Here is an 18,687-nt window from a genome sequence, read left to right as displayed (position 1 = left end):
AGCCCTTTATATATTGTTACATGACTGAACTTCTCTCAGAGTTCTCGAGTGTGAGGTACATAAACGAAGAGACTGGAGGGTTGAGGCGTAGGAGGCACAGTCACGAAGCACGCAGTACCAAGATACTTACCGTCGACTCTCATAACCTGGGCAGCAATACGACACAGCCGCTGCAGCCCTATGCAAGTTGCCATGAGCCATCAAGTTGAGACATGCAGCAACAGGTCATGATCCGGTTTCTCATCAAGGACTCAAGGGTTGCCTAAACTAAAGTGGAAACAAGATTCAGACTCGGCCCCCACGACATTGACCGGTGAGATCGCGGAAGTGGTTGCGGTCGCCGCACCCTGCACAAGTCCGCAGTGACCGGTCTTCCACTAGGTGCCAAGCCCGACCCTCATAGGTCGCCCTATAGCCTGCTGCAGTGCTGCCAATGCTGAAGGATTTGGCCTCGCCATCATCGGCCGGAGATGCCCGGCGAAGAAGACGGAATGCGAGCCTGCCCGGTGTTCCAGTTCCTTGTCAGCGGAGAGGTCCTTAAACTTCTTTGGGGACTGGAAAGCCAGGGTTCGCGCCCGTTCCAGGGGTCAACCAACGGTGTTTCTAAGGTTTCTTGGGGAGAAGCGGCCCCCAACAGGAAACAAGGGGGGCGGCTGACGTCCGGCCGTAGACCCAGCCATAGGCATCGACTCTGAAGGGTGCTGCCAATTCAAGGTTATGATTGGTGTAGGAATGTGATGAGTCTGCTTATCCGGTGCGATCATATTTTCTCAATCGCTCCTTGCCTAGACCTCGGCCAAATCTGTGCCACACTGCTCCGCCTCCATTAGTAAGATCACGATGATGCAGTCATGTCTTGGGCTGATTGAGTGAGGCTATCTCGTTTAGGAGGCAGTAAGTTGTTGCCTGAGAAGATGGGGCATACAGAAACGACGCCATGCGTTAAGATTCTCGAGTGGGCTGCTCGACAGCTGCATGATAAGTTCCAACAGCTGGAAAATGGTGTCCACATGGCCTTTTTGCGATAGCCGAGATATGCAAAAGGCTAGACTCGCCTGTCTTGTCTCGGGTACGGAGGCACCCTCCGACATCATAATCAGGACTCATTAAGCCTTACCACGATTGTCTGTATCTGCGGAATTTTGACTTCTTCCGAACATGTATAAAGCGATGACAAGAGTTGGTTGTGCAAAAGTACCACAAAAGTACCATTTATCACTTACTCTAGAAAAGACGGGAAGCCCGGGCAATCTGATTGGTCGAAATAACTGCCTAATTGAAGAATAGAGCTCATAAAGTGTCGTGCGATGCTGACAGGCGGAGGATTCGGTTTACTGGGATCCTGACAAGCCTGTGGCAGTATCACACTGCATACTGTCACGCAAAGGGAGCGCAAATAACATGAAGTCTGTCATCCATTCATTTCTCGTCTATTTTTAAGCCGAGGGTAGGCTAGGTATCCATGGTTGGAGTCTTACCCCCTCGTAGGAGTCAGTCACTCGGGTGCTTCTCCCTTAGAAGTGGGAGCCGCCACCGCAGGGCCCATCGTGGGAGTGACCGGTCAACTCAGCAGCACGCTTGAGGTGCTGGGCCGTGTCTGCAGCCCATCTGCGCTTCTTCAACTCAACAGCAGGAAGAGTTTCCCAGCTCATGGAATATTTGGCGACACTGTGGGCGATGGCCTTGGTGTTGACAAGGTAAGCGTCGTTGTCCAGGTTGGTGATATCGTCGCCGATCAAGTGGTAGTTAACGTCGTAGGCAACACCAACCTCGCCACCGAACAGCGCGGCCTCGGCCTCCGTCTTGAGGCCCTCTGCGCCAGTGAATAGTCCACCAGACGGGATGCCGTTCTCGATGAACCCTGCGTAGTCAGAGCGGCCGTTGAATTCAGTGGGTACGTGGCCCAGGCCCTTGGACTCAAAGAACTCCTCAAAGTCCTTTTCAATCACATCAGAGCCGGCGGGGCCAGTGAAGTTGAAGGCACTGCCGTCACCATCGTAGATGGCGAGCTTAGGGTTGGGGCTGGCGATCATGTCGAAATTGAGGTATGCTCGGATCTTTGAAATTTCCTCCTCAGAGCTGTTGAGCGACTTCACATAGAAGTAGGAGCCGAGCTTGCCGTATTCTTCCGCGCCCCAAAATCCAAGTCGAACGGCGTTCTTGGTGGTGAATTGGGTAAGGGCCTTGGCGACAGTGAGCACACCAACGGTGCCGGAGCCATCATCGCTGGAAGAGAATATTAGTCAGTTCGTCTCTCCGAACGTATCTCATAGTGATGTTAACTTACTTAATACCAGGGCCAGCAAAAACAGAATCGGAGTGGCCTCCGATCATGAGAACATTATCATGGTCTCCGCCCCTCGTCTCCGCAATGACGTTGTAGTTGACACGGTTCTCGATGATGGAGATAACATTGAGATCAAGAGTCAGCGCTTGACCAGCTGCAAGAGAGGCAACAAGGGCCTGTCCCTCCTCACGAGTAATTCCCACAGTCGGGGCGTAACCATCCGAAGCCGCGCCGAGGGTTCCTGAAAGCGCGCCAACGTCGTTGTTGTAGATGATGGCACCGACAGCGCCTGCAGACTTGGCAAGAGTGGCCTTGACCGCAAAGTTGCAAGTGCCTCTCGATACGAGCGCAACAGCGCCAGAGACTTCGGCAGGGTAGTCCGACGCCTCGCATCCAAGGTTGGCAACGTTGACCAAGGTAGCGCCGGTTAGGGTTCCGCCAGGTGTGTACGTCAGAGGACGGGCGTCAATGGCATCGCCTGCGACTGAGAGGGTCGCCTTGGCACCGGCGAAAGCCTCGGTGAAAGGCTGCTTGTAGACGTCGTAGTAGTCGAGCTTCTCAAGCTCCTCGACAAGCCAGTCTACGGTCGCGTTGTGGCCGCCACCGCCGAAGGCACGGTTTCCCTCGTGGGCATCCGCAATATCCTGGAGCTTCTGGGACCCGGCGAGGAGGTCCTCAATGTTGATGAGCTCCTGGAGCTTCTCGGACTCGACGTACGGCTTGCACTTAACGGCGCTGACTAGCGCCGGCAGGGCCAATGCGAGAGCGGCCGTCTTCATCTTGTGAACTGTTGCTACACGACCGGCGGGGTCTTGCACAAGATTTGAAGTTGCCTTGTAGTGGCTAGAAACAGGAACCTGCGAGTGGGCGAGCGAGGAGATGTTCCCAATAAGCTGGGCGGAAAGCAGCGGCCTGTTGGCCTTTTAGACTTCCCTCAACCAACGAGCTGGAAGCGACGCATGCATCTCTTCGCTCGCGTGATCATCGCCAAGACGATAGATAAGGAAGCTGGCGATGTCGCCAGTAGCTCACCGGCCGGAGCCACTGTCAATTAACCTCGACGCGTACTAGGCTCCCCAGAAACGCGGGGACGTGAGACTTAATGAGGAAGCCCAGAGCCAATATTTTCTTCTGCTCCATTACGACTCTATCGCGACCTGCCTGATCCAGGAACGGCCGTACGCACCAGTGCGATTGCGCAGCTCGGTTACGCCGTGGAACTTCTTGGCATTGCAACCCAATGAGGTTGAGCCGCCGATACGCCAATGACAATGACACAAAGTTCCAGCCACGATTTTCCATGATTCATTCCTCGTCGTGAGAGCCCATACCATACGTTGGCACACGTGAACTCGTGAAGGAACCTTTGGGACCTGACCATATTGATATTGGAGAGGTCTTATGTTCACAATAAAGCCTTGGTTTTGTGTTATTACTACTTCTTTCGCGAACTTTATGAAGAAATCCTGACTTGGCTAAATGCGGGTTGTCAATGCACAGACACTGAATAATTGCTTGGCAAATGGTACGGTATTGACTGTCGTCCTCGGGGTGCGGAGATTCAAGTTCGGACCATCTGCCATCTGATATTGGAGTGTGACGCACCAAGTCAGCATCACGTGAAATAAATGAACAAACATCAACTATCCGGCTTACATCATTCGTCACTCATCCAAATCTCGATAGCCTGTACCGTCGAAACCACCCGTGTGTTTTCTACCTGAATGCTACAACGTCTGAGTGCGGGTTGATCACCGCGATGAAGAACATCATATCGGGAAGCATATTAGTTCTCCATCAGGTGCAAATTCATCTGGGGTACCAATTGAGTTTGGGATCACAGGTAAGCTACTGTAAGGCAAAACTTGAATCGACGCACATGCACCTTCAGGCTTGCGACAATAAGGTTGAGTTTCTCAAGGTAGCATTATTCAGATTGAGTTGGAGATCGATGCGCTAAGCCTGCCATCCTCCGAATTTGGCGACTGCTTTGTCATGACTTAAGGACTGCGCGGCAATGTTGACTAAAGGCCAACGCGAAATAAGACTGCGGAAATATCAATTGGGGAACAGGAACAAAGACCCCGTTGGAATAATTCCAAAAATTTGCGAAGCCGACGATGAGCTTGCAGACCTCAATCTGCAAGAAGCTATGACCTCAGGAACCCAACGAGCCGCTAAGCCAGGCGCGAACTGCGGCTCGTGAAGGATCCGGGAAAGTAGTTCATGTAAGAGACCATAGAAATCAGGGGTTCAAGCCACAAAATGGACTAACGTTGAAGATCGACATTTGAACAAGGGCCTCGGAAGAGAGCCGTTGCAACGGACTCACGACTAACATTAGCTATCCATCAATGTTAGCACGAACGGAAAGAGCGGAAAGTCCTCGCTATCCAATCGCTTTTTGTATATTAAACATCCTGAACCCTCGAAAGATTCGACTCGAAGCTCATATGATAAACTGCAGTTCTTCATCCAGTTGTATACCGATGAAGTCTTTACATACACCTGTGTGAAACGTTCACTCCAATCGGTCCAAATTATTCAGCTCATTTCCCATAGGGTGACAGCAGAAGAGTTGCAAAAGATGCAATTTTCTTTGACGATACTTGGCTCAATGCCTATTGCATATGCACTTCCAACTTTTCCTGGCGCCGGCAGTGGGTGCCCGTTCCAGTCAATTCTACCACCATCAACTTCAGCGCCAGGCTTAGATGCAGCATGCCAGCTAAAGCCTAATCATTTCACGTGGACACCGCCAGGTCCTGGAGACTGTGAGTCAAGCTTAATCCATCTGCGTTAAGTTTTCCTTGCTGACAAGCTGCCTAGTACGCGCGCCCTGCCCGACGCTAAATACTCTTGCCAACCATGGCTTTCTACCTCACGACGGCCGCAATATCACTCTCGATGTCGTCATAAAAGGTCTTAAAGATGCGATGAACATTGGAGAAGACTTAGCAACGGCTGCTTTCACGCCAGCACTCAAGTTGAACTCAATACCAAACGCAAATGTGAGGCGACATACTTATATCTCTGATATCACATATTCTATGGAATTTGTACTGATCAATCTCACGCACTGCCTAGTTCATCGATCTAGATATGCTGAACCGGCACAACGTCATTGAACACGATGGCAGCCTATCACGCCGAGACATGTACTTTGACCCGTCGAATCGATTCGACAAGGCGACTTTCGACGGTTTCGTTGCCTACTTTGGTGATGCAACAACGATAAGCACAGCCGCCATGGCCAACGCCCGTGCAAGACACGCTCTAGCCATGAATCGTATCAACCCAACATTCACTCTTCCCGAATCATCCGCACCTTTGTTCTTGGGCGAAGCATCCTTGATGTTGGCTGTATGGGGCTCTCCGAGCAAGCCGGTGGCCAACAGAGCGTTTCTTGAATACTTTTTCAGTAGGAATTATCCTTTCTCTCAATAGCGGAAGTCTTTGTCCATTGTCTAGGTGCTAAGAACGAATAGGAAACGAACGTTTACCAGTACTACTCGGTTGGGTTCCGAGCGATACCTCCATCACCTCAGCCATCATTTTGCAAATCGCCAACGACATTGCCAATCAGACACCTTCTGATGTTCCTTTGACTTACACAGCACAGCACTCCTGAGCACAAGCGGAGAGAAGACGCGAATGACCCAAAGGTTCGGAAATATATGTGTAATATGCTCTGTTGGGCTGCATGCGCGGGTGAATTCAATCCGCGCGTTGAAAAGCAGATGAGAACGAGATCGAGGTTGCCAAGGCGCTGGAGCCTCTGAAAGCGGAATGCATGGATACATCAGAACAATAAAAGCACCGCACGAGTATCTGAAAGCCACGAAACATGCCTATGCCTGCAATGATCCTTATCCCGTAAGTCTGAGTCCACTTCACACTACATGTTTGTGTGTCCCGCAAGCACCTAGATCCATTCCTTCCAACATCATCCTATAACAGTTACATGAATCTCCATTTCCACCTCAAGTGTCTCATCTTGAGCTACTACGTTAGACGTCCGCCACCAGCGTAGAAAGTTCGCGAATCTTGAGCTACTTCCAAGGATGATCTCTGTCATAGATATAGGTTTGGCATTGTGTTGGAGGATATTATGATGATTGCAAGCCATGGAAATAGGAAATGCAGCGAAACTTTCAGATTCCAGACAAAAAAGGCAGAGAGTTGGGGAATTCAACGCGGCTACACGCTGCAATGTTACATGTCAATGAGGATGACAAGCAAAAGATCGACTCCACGCAGTGACTAGAGTATTATAACTCTTGGAGTATCGCGAATGTCTCTTTGTTGTTCAAAAATGCTATGAGATCCTTGACAGGCGAGGGAGACAGTTTTAGCAGTAAGCGGCGGAGCGCACAAGGACACTGTCGAATGGCTGACTTAGAATGAAGTTTTAAGCAGAATCAAACTCGCGGTTGCTTAGTGATAGGTAACGGTATGCAAATGTTCCCTACTCTTCGCATTCCGACTTCAAAATGATACGAGAAAATGAGCAGCATTTTCTCTAGGGAAATCACTTCCTGAAATAAGGTAGTTAAAAGACTTTGGCTCTCTGCTGACTCTTTTTACCTCTTCGAAAATGTCGGTTAAATCGGCTCTGAAACAGCGAGACTAGTCATGGTTCCGGCATGAGATGGACAAGGGTGGAACGCAGCGTTGTGGGATGCCAAGGTCGTTGGATCATCGTATACACCCGATGCAGAAACTTGTCCGAGCCGGTCCTGATGCCGGGGCCCCATTCGAAGACCCGAAGTACCGGAGCAGAATCGTACGGCAATAAACTTGGCATAATATTAAGAATAGAGTTTTGGGAACTCGAAGTTGAGAATGGTCATTTGAGAAGGGAAAGACTCCAAAGTGGAGGGGCCGTTCATGATTCAGCCGATACTGTTATGAGTTAGTCGACGCTGTCGCTTACCTGCTGTCATTAGCGCTGACCAGCAATGCAACGCTGTTACCAGCATGTCTGGGGTTCTAGTTCGATCCACGCCGGTTCATTTGAAGTGCAGCATGTCACGACCTCGGAAAAGGTCCACAACAGCCAACCAACGATTTGTCCACCATGCGGACATGGTCAGGGTTAAAGACACTTCTTCATATTGGAGTCAACACATCCACCACTGAATCAATACCGTCTGGGCATTAGGCCTGTCGACTTTTTCGCCTCCCGGCCGATGTGCCTCTTCAAAACTTCTCGGAAGCGTGCCGTTGTCATCCCAGTGCGCCGGCGCTATTTTGACATGGATAACAGAAGGTCGCCCGTCGGCTGGAATTGAAGATAAAGATAAATAAGAGTTGCCACGGTATCCATCGCCATTGCCTGTTCTCTCCGATTGCCTAGTGCTCTCAATTTCACCAAAGTTCGCACCCCAGCTCTCTACGTCAGGAAAGCCGCCGACCGCATCGCAATGCGTTTCCTCAACCTCTTCGCGGCGCTGAGTCTCTACGGAGCGACTGCTCTCGCCTTTGAAGGCGACGAATTGTCGGAGGTCCAGGCTCAGGCTATCGAAGCTCTTCAGGCGGCCGAGGGAAACAATACTTTTGGCAAGAGAGACTCATGCACCCTCTTCAACGCGCGTGTTCGCCGGGACTGGTACGTAATTGTCCAACCGCAACCAAGGGCCATTCACTGATAACATCAACAGGAATTCGCTCTCCGGATCTGAAAAGAAGGCTTACACCAGCGCCGTCAATTGCCTACTGACGAAGCCTTCCAAGCTTACGGATTTCGCCCCCGGCGCTCGCAGCCGATATGACGACTTTGTTGCTGTTCATATCAACCAGACTTTGAGCATCCACGGGACCGGTAATTTCCTCACATGGCATCGTTACTTTACGTGGGCCTACGAGAATGCTTTGAGGCAGGAATGTGGTTACAATGGTTATCAACCGGTGAGTAGATGACGTTGGATGGCACTCGGAATTGCAGCGGCTAACGATGTGTGTGCTAGTACTGGAACTGGCTTTCCTACCGAGAGGATCCTTCCAAGTCGCCAATGTTTGATGGCAGCGAGACTAGCATGAGTGGCAACGGTGTCTTCAAATATCACAACGGCAGCACGTCGGGTGGTGGTGTTTACATCCCCTCTGGTGAGGGAGGTGGTTGTGTCACAAGCGGCCCTTTCGCCAAGTAAGCCTCCTTCTGGACCAAAAGAAAGAAACACAAGATTGACTATTCTCTCCAGCATGACCGTTCATCTCGGCCCTGTCAGCCCTGGCATCGATGGTCTGGCAGTCAATCCCGGCGGCCCTCTGGCCTATAATCCTCGTTGTCTCTCCAGAGACATCAGCGCTTGGACATCACAGCATTGGATGACTCCTGAGAATGTGTTGAACCTCACCGTGGGCGCTGCGGCAGAGAACATTTTGACGTTTCAGAACGAACTCCAGGGCCGCTTTGGAGATGGATTTCTGGGTAAGCTCTCGTCAACCCACTTCAAGCAAGCAGAGTTCCTGACAATAAGCAGGGACACACACTTCCGGACACTTCATTGTCAACGGTGAAGCTTCTGACCTGTTCTCGTCGACTAATGACCCGACTTTCTTTCTTCACCACGCGATGGTCGACCGAGTTTACTGGCTGTGGCAGGCGCTTCACCTCGGAGAAGCCTTCAATATTGCCGGAACAATCACGATCCTAAATACGCCTCCCAGCCGTGACGCTCGCCTTGACGATCTCGTAATCCAAGAACCGAACGCACCCAACAGGCCTATTAGTGACTTGCTTAATACACTTGGAGGCAGTCCATTCTGCTACATTTATCTGTAAGCTAGGCGAGGTAGCTGAATGGCAGCCACGAGAAAGGGGGTTAATAAAGAGTTTGAGTGTACCCAAGGTACTTAGTCGGTAATAGCTGGCAAGATTGAACTTGGATCTTTCACCATGGCTTTTGAAACATACATTCAATACTCTCCAGACTTACAGTGTGATCACGAAATGAGAAGACCATCCTAGGTAAACTCTGCACACTGGTGATGCCCGAGTGAGTAGCATTGTGTAGTTAACACATCGCACTTATAGGTCATACGGAATTGTTCATGAAATACGCGTCATTGCTCAACATTTTACCATCATTTGATTTTCGACCACTCACATCATTGTAGTCAAAATGAAATCAGTGAAAGTGAAGCAGCTTTTGGCTTCTTAGAACCGCAAAGACTGAGTGCTCTTATGCACATGCAGCCGTTTTGGTACCCCCGACCGCTCCGGACTTGGCCATTGGGAACCCGGACACTTGCTCCGACACACGTTGTGCCGCAGCTCTCCTTCTTTTACTAAGCACACTCTGCCGGGAAATTGTATTACGCTGAGAATTTTAAAATGGCTAATGAGAATGTCTCAGAATAAGGTATCTAAAGGGCCTCAGCCACTAGCATTGAGAATGCGCCCCTCGCCGAGCGTTTACGTCTTGTACGAAACTGTTTGGCCGTCTGCTTTCGCATTTCGATCGGTAGCCTTTTAGTCTCTCGATTGGCTGCGAACTTTAGGCTTTATGGAATCAGACACTAGTTACCTCTTAATCCTCTGCGTTTCCGAAAAGGCGACACACGATTGAGGGCACACGGAGCCCGCGTTATTCTTTGTCCATCTTGCAGACGCCAAGTAGAACGAGCAAACATTTGACCAGAGATCTTGAACGTGATTCGATGACAACCCGGAGATATCGCGGAGCAGGATTCGAACCCTAGCAAGCTGTCTGCGTCTGGATATCTTGCCAAGTCCGAGCGGGGAAACAACACGGTCGACAACATGCCATGTCTTGTTCCTTCCCTGTCATACTTTCCCCTCTCTTCAACTTCTTCGTCTAAAGTTCCCAGCACCTGAAAATTGCTTCGTCGAGTCGTTTTCCAAGACTTGCCTCAGACGTACGTTGACTCATAAAATACAATGGCTCATCAACCGGTTGTTTCAAGCACTCCTCCGAGATCCCCTGTACCAGCGGCAGAGGCAGCATCTCCAACAACTACACCAGCCACCGCCGCACAGTCACCTCCGGCTGTGGCCTTGACGGCCACTTCGCCGAGCTCTGGCCAATCGCCTGGGGCTGCACCAGTAGAGGGACCACCAGACACGGCTTCTCAGTCGCCAAATGCAGTTGTTGAGGCCCAAGACGAGACCGATGATGGTAGTGACGGCTACCAATCCGCGTCCGAAAGAGAGTCCAACGCATCAACTACGCTGGCATCCACAATTCGTGATTTCAACTTTGAAAACAAAAGGAGATACCACAAGTTCAAAGAAGGCAGATATGCATTTCCTAACGACGATGCTGAGCAAGAAAGGGAGGATATGAAGCACTCCATGGTTGTCACACTCTGCGGCGGGGCACTGCACAATGCGCCCCTCGAGAATCCTCAGAAAATCCTAGATGTCGGAACCGGGACTGGCATTTGGGCAATTGACAGTGAGTTGATCCATTTGACATACCTGAAGCTGAATCACAAAGGAAAGGACTAATGTTCACAGTGGGTGACGAATATCCGGAAGCAGAGGTTACGGGAATTGATCTCAGCCCTATTCAACCTCCATATGTCCCAGCTAATGTTGCTTTCATCGTCGACGATGCTGAAGCCGAATGGTTGTACCCAGAAAACTCTCTTGATTACGTTCATGTTCGAAACATGGGAGCTGCAATCAAAGACTGGGAGAAACTCCTTGCCCAAGCGTTTCGGTATGGTTACATCATTGATCTTTTTCTCCAACTCTTACTTCGATATCATCTGACGTTTCCTAGCGCCTTGAAACCAGGAGGCTGGATCGAACTCCAGGAGATGAAGTGGAACTTCAATTGCGACGATGACACAATGTCCCCTGACTATGCCCTCACTAAGATGATGAAGCTTGTTTGGGAAGGCCTCGGGAAGTTTGGCATCGAAGCAGATGTTGCCGACGTCAACCCCAAGCGTATCGACGACGCGGGCTTTATCAATCTAGTACAAGATGTTAAAAAGGTTCCCGTGGGCGAGTGGCCAAAGAGAGAAGATCTGAAAATGATCGGAGCATACTGTAAAGCTGTTCTCTACGACGGCATACATGGAGTCACGATGGGGCCACTCACACGAGGCCTGGGATGGTCTGCTCCTGAGGTCGAGATTTTCCTGATTGATGTACGAAAGGATCTACTCAATACTGGCATCCATTCGTATGTGTTCTACCACTCCGTTGCAGGACAGAAACCGAGGGAGAGTGCCGCTTGAAGTAGGCATGAAGGGTACGAATTTACTTGGGACGTAGATGACACCATAATGAACAATTAACGTTCAAGTACAGTGGTCGTAAAAGTACTTGTGAGGAAGGCTCATAATTATAACCTTATTCCCTAAAATTTTAGTTTATATATAATATATTTATAAGATCTTATCTCAGTAATCGCGTTGCTCGAAGGCTTGACCTTGGATGACATCAGTCTACTTGCTTGAGTTCCAAGCTAAGCACCTTTTGGTAAGTGCCGAGAGCAAGAGGTCTCTTAGAATTTCAGTCACTATCTTCAATGTCGCCTCCCTTCGGTACCGGGTAGTACAGCGTTGTTTGACCCAGTGCGAAGATGATGGCTGTGATTAGGGCGAATGATGTGAATATCACAGCAACCTAGTGAGTGTTAGTGTCGTCAAGGACTATGAGGGATCTGATCCTTCTGACCTTGCCGTTGTCATCAAAACCCTTTCCTCTGCCGATGTCTTCGGCAACAGCGCTCCAAACCAAGAAGATCATCCCTGAGATCATGCAGAGAACCGCGCCTGCCAGGAACAGAACTGACAACTGCCAGGCGTAGACTTGCATTTTGCGAGGGCGGTACTTCCACTCAGTGCCAATCAAAACCCGATCTTGGGTGCGCAGAGACTGTCTGATGAGAACCAAGCCATCCCTATGTCCGGCCATTCTATGGAGCCGAATTGTCTGGTCTGCCGCTGTCAACACACTGGCAAGGGCAAAAGCGATACCGCAGAACCAGCAGGTCCGTACAGGCCAGGGAGTGGTCGTTTCAGGGGGCAGAAGATTCGGCCATGAACCGGTCGATGTGAGGACATTTGCGAGCAGAGCGGACTGTCTCTCTATTAGCCCGGCGTATGTGGCCACAAATCACAACTGCCGTAAAACATGTAGTACTGCGCATTGGACTATAGACAAAAGCTCAACTCACTACCACGCCTACGAAGTTAAGCTCTTGCAGCTTGTTGTCCTTCCATTTCTCAGTGAGTCTGTTTCTTTCGTCCTGGTCGTCATGATTCAGGAGCAAGAGTAGTGGGTCGTATGTCAAGGTTGGTGGCGAGAAGAGACCACCCCGGAAGATGTGGACGATGAAAGACACCGCCCTGCTACTCTGATTTTTAACACTGCGTGAAGTTGAACGCTGTCCCTTATTGTTAGCTCACGAACATCTAGCTGTCAAAGCTTCCATTCAGTCGACTTTGGAAACATACTATTCTAGCTGCTGCCTCCGACTGGCCATTGTTGCCCAGCAGAGGGGTTCTTGTCTGCGGAAGATCGTCGGAATAAGGCATCGTAGCATCCGAATTAGAGTTTGATGCTATACCATGAGATGGCAGACTACCAATTACTTGAGTTCTTCAGGGAAAACCAAAGACAGCGTCCAAAGCTACCGAAGTAATTAGTCAAGTTTGTCATTTCAACCCCGCAATCGACATCGAGGTCATGCGACACGCCTTGAGGCAGATCATACGTCATTGTGAACAATTCGCTAATCAGATATGGGTTGGATCGGAGTTCGCGCTGCTTACATAACACACTTTAAGCTTTCCACTGCTTGTGACAACCTGTTCATCCCATCCTCCTTTCATCGTAATCTCTCCTTTTTGGCGATTCTGCAGATGAAGCGAGGATGTTAGGTGAGTAGATCTATTAGATCTTATGAGCTTAGTCTTGAGTGTGAGGCCATGTTGAAATTGAGCTGATGTGGAGAGTACATCTATCGGTGTAAGTCCTATTGCTGTGAGCAGTGTGCGCCTACCCAAGGCACTTTAAGTACTAGAAGCAAGTAGATTCATTTGTCAGAGACCAATGCCCCTTTTTCTGTTCGATCTTCTCCATCATTTAAGAAAGGAAGAGGAACATAGTGATCCTAGATAACTCTACTTCTTGAGGTGACTTGTTCTTAAACACAATGATGCCGGAAGAAGTGACGCCCACACATCTCCCCCTCACACTTGCCGATGCAACACCTTCGACACCAATCGTCTTTCTTCGCTGTGGTTCGGTTTCCACACCAGAAACACCAAGTCGGCTTAGATCCTCGCTTCGTCAATAAATTTGAGAGCTCCTCGCGAGCCGATCTGCTACTCCTACCAATGATTTCTTCGAGCACCTCGCTTCTCGTCATATCTTTCTCAAGTCTGGGGAGCCACTTAACCCAAGGTATCCACGAACCAGCCGTTTTCGCGCCCATGACCAGCATCTCTCCAGCAATATCCTTCCTGACAAAGATTAGGCTCTCTAGCCCTCCAAGAATTTCAGGAGGAGTCACCTCATGTCCTCGTTCTGCTGTCTGATCGAGGACAAAGTCGCGAATAGCCTGTCCGATAATTCTACTCAACATCACAAAGTTCCCCTGAGCTGCAATCTCGATTGTGGTCATGGCCTGAATGAGATCTGCAGTCGGCAGTGGCTTCTGGAAGTTCTTTTGCCACTTACGAACAGCTCGACTGCGTGAACTTCCCAAGAGCCCAAATCTTTTGACAAATTGCCCATCAAAGCCGATGGCGATTCCCTGAGAGCCAGTAGCCTTGCCAAAAAAGACGAGATCGGGGGAGATAACATCGAAGTACTCCTCCCGTTGGAAGCAAAATGGTGCACCACAACGTATGGCAGTCAGAGTTTCATCTACTGCTAACAGTAATTGGTACTCTGCGCACATGACGCCCAGCCGGCTGAGAAGACTGGGATTCAAGACTCTCCCATTGAATTGGGTTTCCACAAGCTCAACAACAATACCGATGCATCCCGCTTCTCTGGCGACGAATAGTTGATCACGAAGTTCGTCATCAGAGACACCATCTATGTGAAGCAGGGCAGGGTTGCTTCCATAGGGCTTCGGAGAGTCTGAATATTTCAGTGAAGATTTGTGCTTAGCAAATACGTTAACGTTGAAACATTTGGTAGGACTCAGTGAGCTCTTACTCCTGGTGCTCTAGTAGACGCGGTTGTTGCTGCGGCGTACGTATCAGATAGAAGCGCCCAGCAAGGCTGCTTTGCTTGTATGTCCTCCCAGCCCAACCTCTTCAGAGTATCGTACTCATCTGTGAAGGGGCTCTCAGATGATTCTGAAGATTCAGACATCGAAAGTTCTTCAAGCGTCAGAATTATTCTAACCACATTTTCGGGATCCATGGTGCTGCTGGTCAAGGTCCCGTAGTGGATTGGCATGAAACCACCAAAGTAGTTCCTGCAATGATTTACGTCAGAGCAACTCGGATTTCTCGACGAGACACGACTTACGAAAACTTTTCTTCGTACAAGTGCAGAAGCTGCTCATAACGGCGTTCGAGCGCTAAGCGATTGTTGATGAACTCTCGCCAGAGAGGATTTTCCATGGTCAGGCTCCGCATTTGATCAAAAGACAAAATACTTCCCTCACCATTGTTGAAATTGTGATCTAACTTTCGGATTGGGAGTCCCGCGGGGAAAGCCATTGTGTAAATCTGCTCTGACAGCGTCAAATCTGTCGGCTAGCGCGGCAGCCAGCCAGATTCTTTGTTTGAGCTCGGGATTGGGGTTTGGATGAATCTAAAGGCTAAGAGAGTTGGTTGACGTACTTGGAAGCGGGCCGTACCAGCTTGGGTATGTGCGTATGCTTTTCGGGACTTACCAGAATGATCCAGTCTTGAGCACTGTCGTATATGTTTCCGCGAGGTTTATATAGTATTGATCGAGATAGGATGGTATACAATGACCTGCTTGCTTTGATATGAAATGGTCTTAAGTGGGATGCCTGACTGACGTGAGCCTGGCTTCAGGAGCACGATTATCAAGCGGCTCGAACGGTGGCCTCAAACCTGGACTCAGAGCAGAGACTAGCTTTTTGTCATGAGTATTCACATACCCCAGGGAGCTGCCAGTTCCATTTTGGGTCAAGTCCTTTGCCGAAGACCGAGGCGCTCTTGAGGGTGGTTGAGAACTTAGGGTCAGGGGCTGCCTCTTTAAGTAACCAATGGTATGTCGGGGAAGAGCTACGGCAGAGGCGGCGTAGACTCCACGATGGATGCCCTCAGCATAGCTTCTTGGTCAAATGACTACAAATAGCCATTGCTGAAAAAATAGAGCACGCTCGGTTGGTGGTTGAAGACCGCAATTTCGGTGCCTGAAGCATGGGCCACCAATGTGATGCAGTCGACATCCATGATAGCACACAGTCGTGTGATCTGGGCAACTAGCTCAAGGTTGAGCAGTGCAAACGACAATGAACGTCAATGGCAGATAAACGACTACCGCATCTCTCGCCCTTTCGTTCTTACAGCCGCACGGAGGAATCGGGCCTGGCCATCTTTCGCCACTGCACTGCTTCGACTGTCTACGATACAGGTATGATTGAGGATAATCCAGGTGACGCAGCCACGTGTGGTTTGGTAAGAACTGTCGCATATACAGAATGCAGTGCATCTCGCTCGTGAGATGGCTTAGAAGTCATGTGCCACAAGGCCCCAGCTTTGCGGACTTGACCGACCGAATCGGAGTCGGATCGGTGACCGGCCAATGGGGCCATCATAAGGAAACGACGAAACTCAATCGAGCCGCCAAAAAGCAAGCAATGAAAGGATTATGCAGTGAAAATCAAGTGGAAGTTCTTTGATTCGGCATAACCACTGTCAGTAAGCCTTACTGACAACAGCATCGGGGCGAGGGATTCGGCTGACCCCTGTGCTTCAAGACACCATCCCGTCGACCCTGGTATGTCAACCCTATCTGATCGGCATCCTGCAGGTTCGCCATCCAATCTGCGCCACAGAATCTGACATGAATTTCCCCGATCGCCGTCCGACTCCACCAATTCCTTCTGGAACAGGACCCTGAATTGTGGTTTGACCCATGAGTGGCCACGTACATGTTGCTGCGTAACATGGAGCTGCTTGAAACTGTCGAGATCGACAAGACCAGTCGTCTCTCAGCGAGTGATTATGACTTAATCCACTTCAATACTAATATTCGCCACAGAAATGAGCCTTGCCAAATTCATTGACGAACGATTGGTTTGGGACCGAATTACGCCACAAATTGGGCATAATTGAGGCATTTGGACAATGGCTGGTGATGTGGCTTCAAGTTCGCTCTCTAGGTGACAGCTTTAATCTTCAGCACTTTCCGAGGCACACGTTCACCTGCTTTTGGAAACTGGGAAAAGGCAAGCTCCTATACATTGTTACCTCTGTCAAGTCAAAGGAGAGTTTCCACCTTGGCCCTGAAAGTTATCGTAAGTGGGCTGCTCGTGGCTAGAACCTCAATCCGATAAAGGTAAACCTTTCCTGGTCAGTTTTTCTCGATCACAACACCATGTGTCTTTATCATTGAGCCACCGCAGCAGCGAGTATCAAATAGCTTAAACTTCGGTATCCAGATGCGTTACCTATTTTTAATCAAATTGCCCTACTCAACTTTATCCGGCAGTTCAGAGTATCATGACCTTATGAGGCACAAACCTAATCTATCTAAGGCATCTTTTCAGCACAAACATATGTGGGCAAATATTCAGCCAGCTCCCTGCAAGTCTGTGGCATCGTTGTAATTTCACATTTGATTCCAGTGGCCTGGATCGCAGCTTAAGTATACTCACGTTAAGGCTTCAAGCTTGGGTTTTCTGAAACGGAATGCTGTGGAACGCGTTTTCTTCCGGTAAGACTAAAGTAATCTCAATAACATTGAATAGCGACACCTAACGCCCTTTGCGCCTGTTTTTGATCTGACATCGGCCACTTATAGCAGTTACGAGGTGCTACGGCACGGATCATCGTTCGCTGGAAGCCTTCGTTCTTGTCTTAGGGTTTGAAGCTGCGCTCGCTGCTCGTTTCGTGGCCATCATCGTCCTGACCGGGGTTGCACTCATAGTATCGAAGGTTGCGCAATAAAAGGTAGAATCCACAGGCAATCAGAGATCCAACGATCGGACCAAGCCAGTATATCCAGTGATAGCTGGGGAAAATGCCATCAACAGCAGCGGGTCCAAAAGATCGAGCTGGGTTGAGGGAACCGCCAGTGAAGTAGACGCCTGAGGAACGTAATGTTAGTATCTACTGTGCTCAGCCTGAAGACAGAATGGGTCGTGCTTACCTGTGAGTTCGGCAAGGAAGAATGATAGACCAATGCCCACAGGGGCAAGGAAGGTAGAGCGATGCTTCTCAACGGCCAACATCAAGATGACAAACACCAGCTGAGCGGTCAAGATGACCTCGATGAAGAAGCCCTGAGCTGTGTTTGTGCCACCACCCAGTCCTGTGGTCACGGAGAGGGGACCAGGAAACATGGCAGAAGCCACCCCGGCTGCACATAATCCGGCTATGATTTGAGTGGGCATGATTAGAAGAGCTCTCAGTAGCGGTAGGCCACCACAAACAGTGAGGGCGAGAGTCACCTATGAAGATCTTGCGTGAGTTACACAAACATGGTAAGCTGGGACATCTCAACACTTACCACAGGGTTGAACATCCCACCCGTAACTCTGTAAAATGCCCACACATTTGCAGTTAGGGAGACTCCGAATGAAAGCGCGATGAAGATAATGGATGGGAGATTGGGGTCCGATCCTGGTGCTCCAAGAGGCGTGTTGGCAACTTGAGTACCGGCGAATGAGAAGAAGAGGAAGAGGAATGTTCCGACAAACTCCCCGAGCACAGCTACAATGTTATTCCTCGTGGTATTGGCAATGTTGAGCATTGGTAATGTGCCAGCAACATTCGAGCTATCGCCCGAAAGCTGACGACCGACTTTGGTGTTCACCATTGTGAGATGACGATGTGTAATCCAGGGGAAATGGTTTTTGATTGCGAAATCTGTGATTGCAAGCTTCCGAGCTCAAGGTGAAGAATCCGTTTTTTAAAGACACGTCTGTCCTTATAACGAGAAATGAATGTCGATCTCTCTTGTGGCATCCTTTATAACTTTTCGATTCACGGAGGCTTCCCTCCTTACAAGAGGGTGTGCAACTGATACATGGCTCTCGAGAGCGTGCCCCGTTTGCTGCGCAGACACTCAAATCCGCATTCGTCGCAACCTCCATGATACAGAAAAGCCCAACCCAAAGCGGTTATGTCTTCAAGAACTGGTTGTCGCCGGTGACGCCACACGACCCATGGCGCCGGGTGAGTATGCCAAGCTACGAGGCCTGGACTCCTCTCCGGAACGAGGTCGATGGACCTAACGGCAATTAGCGTATACA

The 18,687-nt window shown here is 49.8% G+C and overlaps 8 protein-coding genes across 8 annotated transcripts; 4 read left to right on the top strand and 4 right to left on the bottom strand.

The window, feature by feature from the left end:
• Positions 1-1,514: 1,514 nt before the first annotated feature.
• On the bottom strand, positions 1,515-3,427 carry CCOS01_04766 (peptidase family M28; the record flags this gene model as incomplete). The annotated part of the gene is made up of 3 exons (XM_060452947.1): positions 1,515-2,226; positions 2,288-3,180; positions 3,356-3,427. The coding sequence occupies 3 exons, from the start codon at positions 3,425-3,427 to the stop codon at positions 1,515-1,517; spliced, it is 1,677 nt and encodes a 558-aa protein (XP_060316905.1).
• Positions 3,428-4,904: 1,477 nt separating this feature from the next.
• Positions 4,905-5,918, top strand: CCOS01_04765 (uncharacterized protein; the record flags this gene model as incomplete). The annotated part of the gene is made up of 4 exons (XM_060452946.1): positions 4,905-5,061; positions 5,117-5,298; positions 5,375-5,708; positions 5,776-5,918. 4 exons carry the CDS (start codon positions 4,905-4,907, stop codon positions 5,916-5,918), a joined length of 816 nt encoding a protein of 271 aa, XP_060316904.1.
• Positions 5,919-7,713: 1,795 nt separating this feature from the next.
• Positions 7,714-9,074, top strand: CCOS01_04764 (uncharacterized protein; the record flags this gene model as incomplete). The annotated part of the gene is made up of 5 exons (XM_060452945.1): positions 7,714-7,898; positions 7,951-8,197; positions 8,257-8,435; positions 8,491-8,720; positions 8,773-9,074. The coding sequence occupies 5 exons, from the start codon at positions 7,714-7,716 to the stop codon at positions 9,072-9,074; spliced, it is 1,143 nt and encodes a 380-aa protein (XP_060316903.1).
• Positions 9,075-10,193: 1,119 nt separating this feature from the next.
• On the top strand, positions 10,194-11,503 carry CCOS01_04763 (methyltransferase domain-containing protein; the record flags this gene model as incomplete). The annotated part of the gene is made up of 3 exons (XM_060452944.1): positions 10,194-10,710; positions 10,773-10,977; positions 11,041-11,503. 3 exons carry the CDS (start codon positions 10,194-10,196, stop codon positions 11,501-11,503), a joined length of 1,185 nt encoding a protein of 394 aa, XP_060316902.1.
• A 277-nt stretch (positions 11,504-11,780) lies between these two features.
• CCOS01_04762 (uncharacterized protein) lies at positions 11,781-12,808 on the bottom strand (the record flags this gene model as incomplete). Its single annotated transcript, XM_060452943.1, has 4 exons — positions 11,781-11,894; positions 11,946-12,350; positions 12,448-12,657; positions 12,728-12,808. The coding sequence occupies 4 exons, from the start codon at positions 12,806-12,808 to the stop codon at positions 11,781-11,783; spliced, it is 810 nt and encodes a 269-aa protein (XP_060316901.1).
• Positions 12,809-13,419: 611 nt separating this feature from the next.
• CCOS01_04761 (uncharacterized protein) lies at positions 13,420-14,953 on the bottom strand (the record flags this gene model as incomplete). The annotated part of the gene is made up of 3 exons (XM_060452942.1): positions 13,420-14,352; positions 14,442-14,706; positions 14,760-14,953. The coding sequence occupies 3 exons, from the start codon at positions 14,951-14,953 to the stop codon at positions 13,420-13,422; spliced, it is 1,392 nt and encodes a 463-aa protein (XP_060316900.1).
• Positions 14,954-15,730: 777 nt separating this feature from the next.
• Positions 15,731-16,331, top strand: CCOS01_04760 (uncharacterized protein; the record flags this gene model as incomplete). Its single annotated transcript, XM_060452941.1, has 3 exons — positions 15,731-15,886; positions 15,966-15,993; positions 16,189-16,331. The coding sequence occupies 3 exons, from the start codon at positions 15,731-15,733 to the stop codon at positions 16,329-16,331; spliced, it is 327 nt and encodes a 108-aa protein (XP_060316899.1).
• A 959-nt stretch (positions 16,332-17,290) lies between these two features.
• Positions 17,291-18,251, bottom strand: CCOS01_04759 (MIP family channel protein; the record flags this gene model as incomplete). The annotated part of the gene is made up of 3 exons (XM_060452940.1): positions 17,291-17,520; positions 17,583-17,883; positions 17,943-18,251. 3 exons carry the CDS (start codon positions 18,249-18,251, stop codon positions 17,291-17,293), a joined length of 840 nt encoding a protein of 279 aa, XP_060316898.1.
• Positions 18,252-18,687: the final 436 nt, after the last annotated feature.

Source organism: Colletotrichum costaricense, assembly GCF_030867565.1.
Source record: "Colletotrichum costaricense strain IMI 309622 chromosome Unknown Scaffold_4.1, whole genome shotgun sequence".
Taxonomy (NCBI): domain Eukaryota; kingdom Fungi; phylum Ascomycota; class Sordariomycetes; order Glomerellales; family Glomerellaceae; genus Colletotrichum; species Colletotrichum costaricense.
This window is presented reverse-complemented; position numbering and strand designations above follow the sequence as displayed.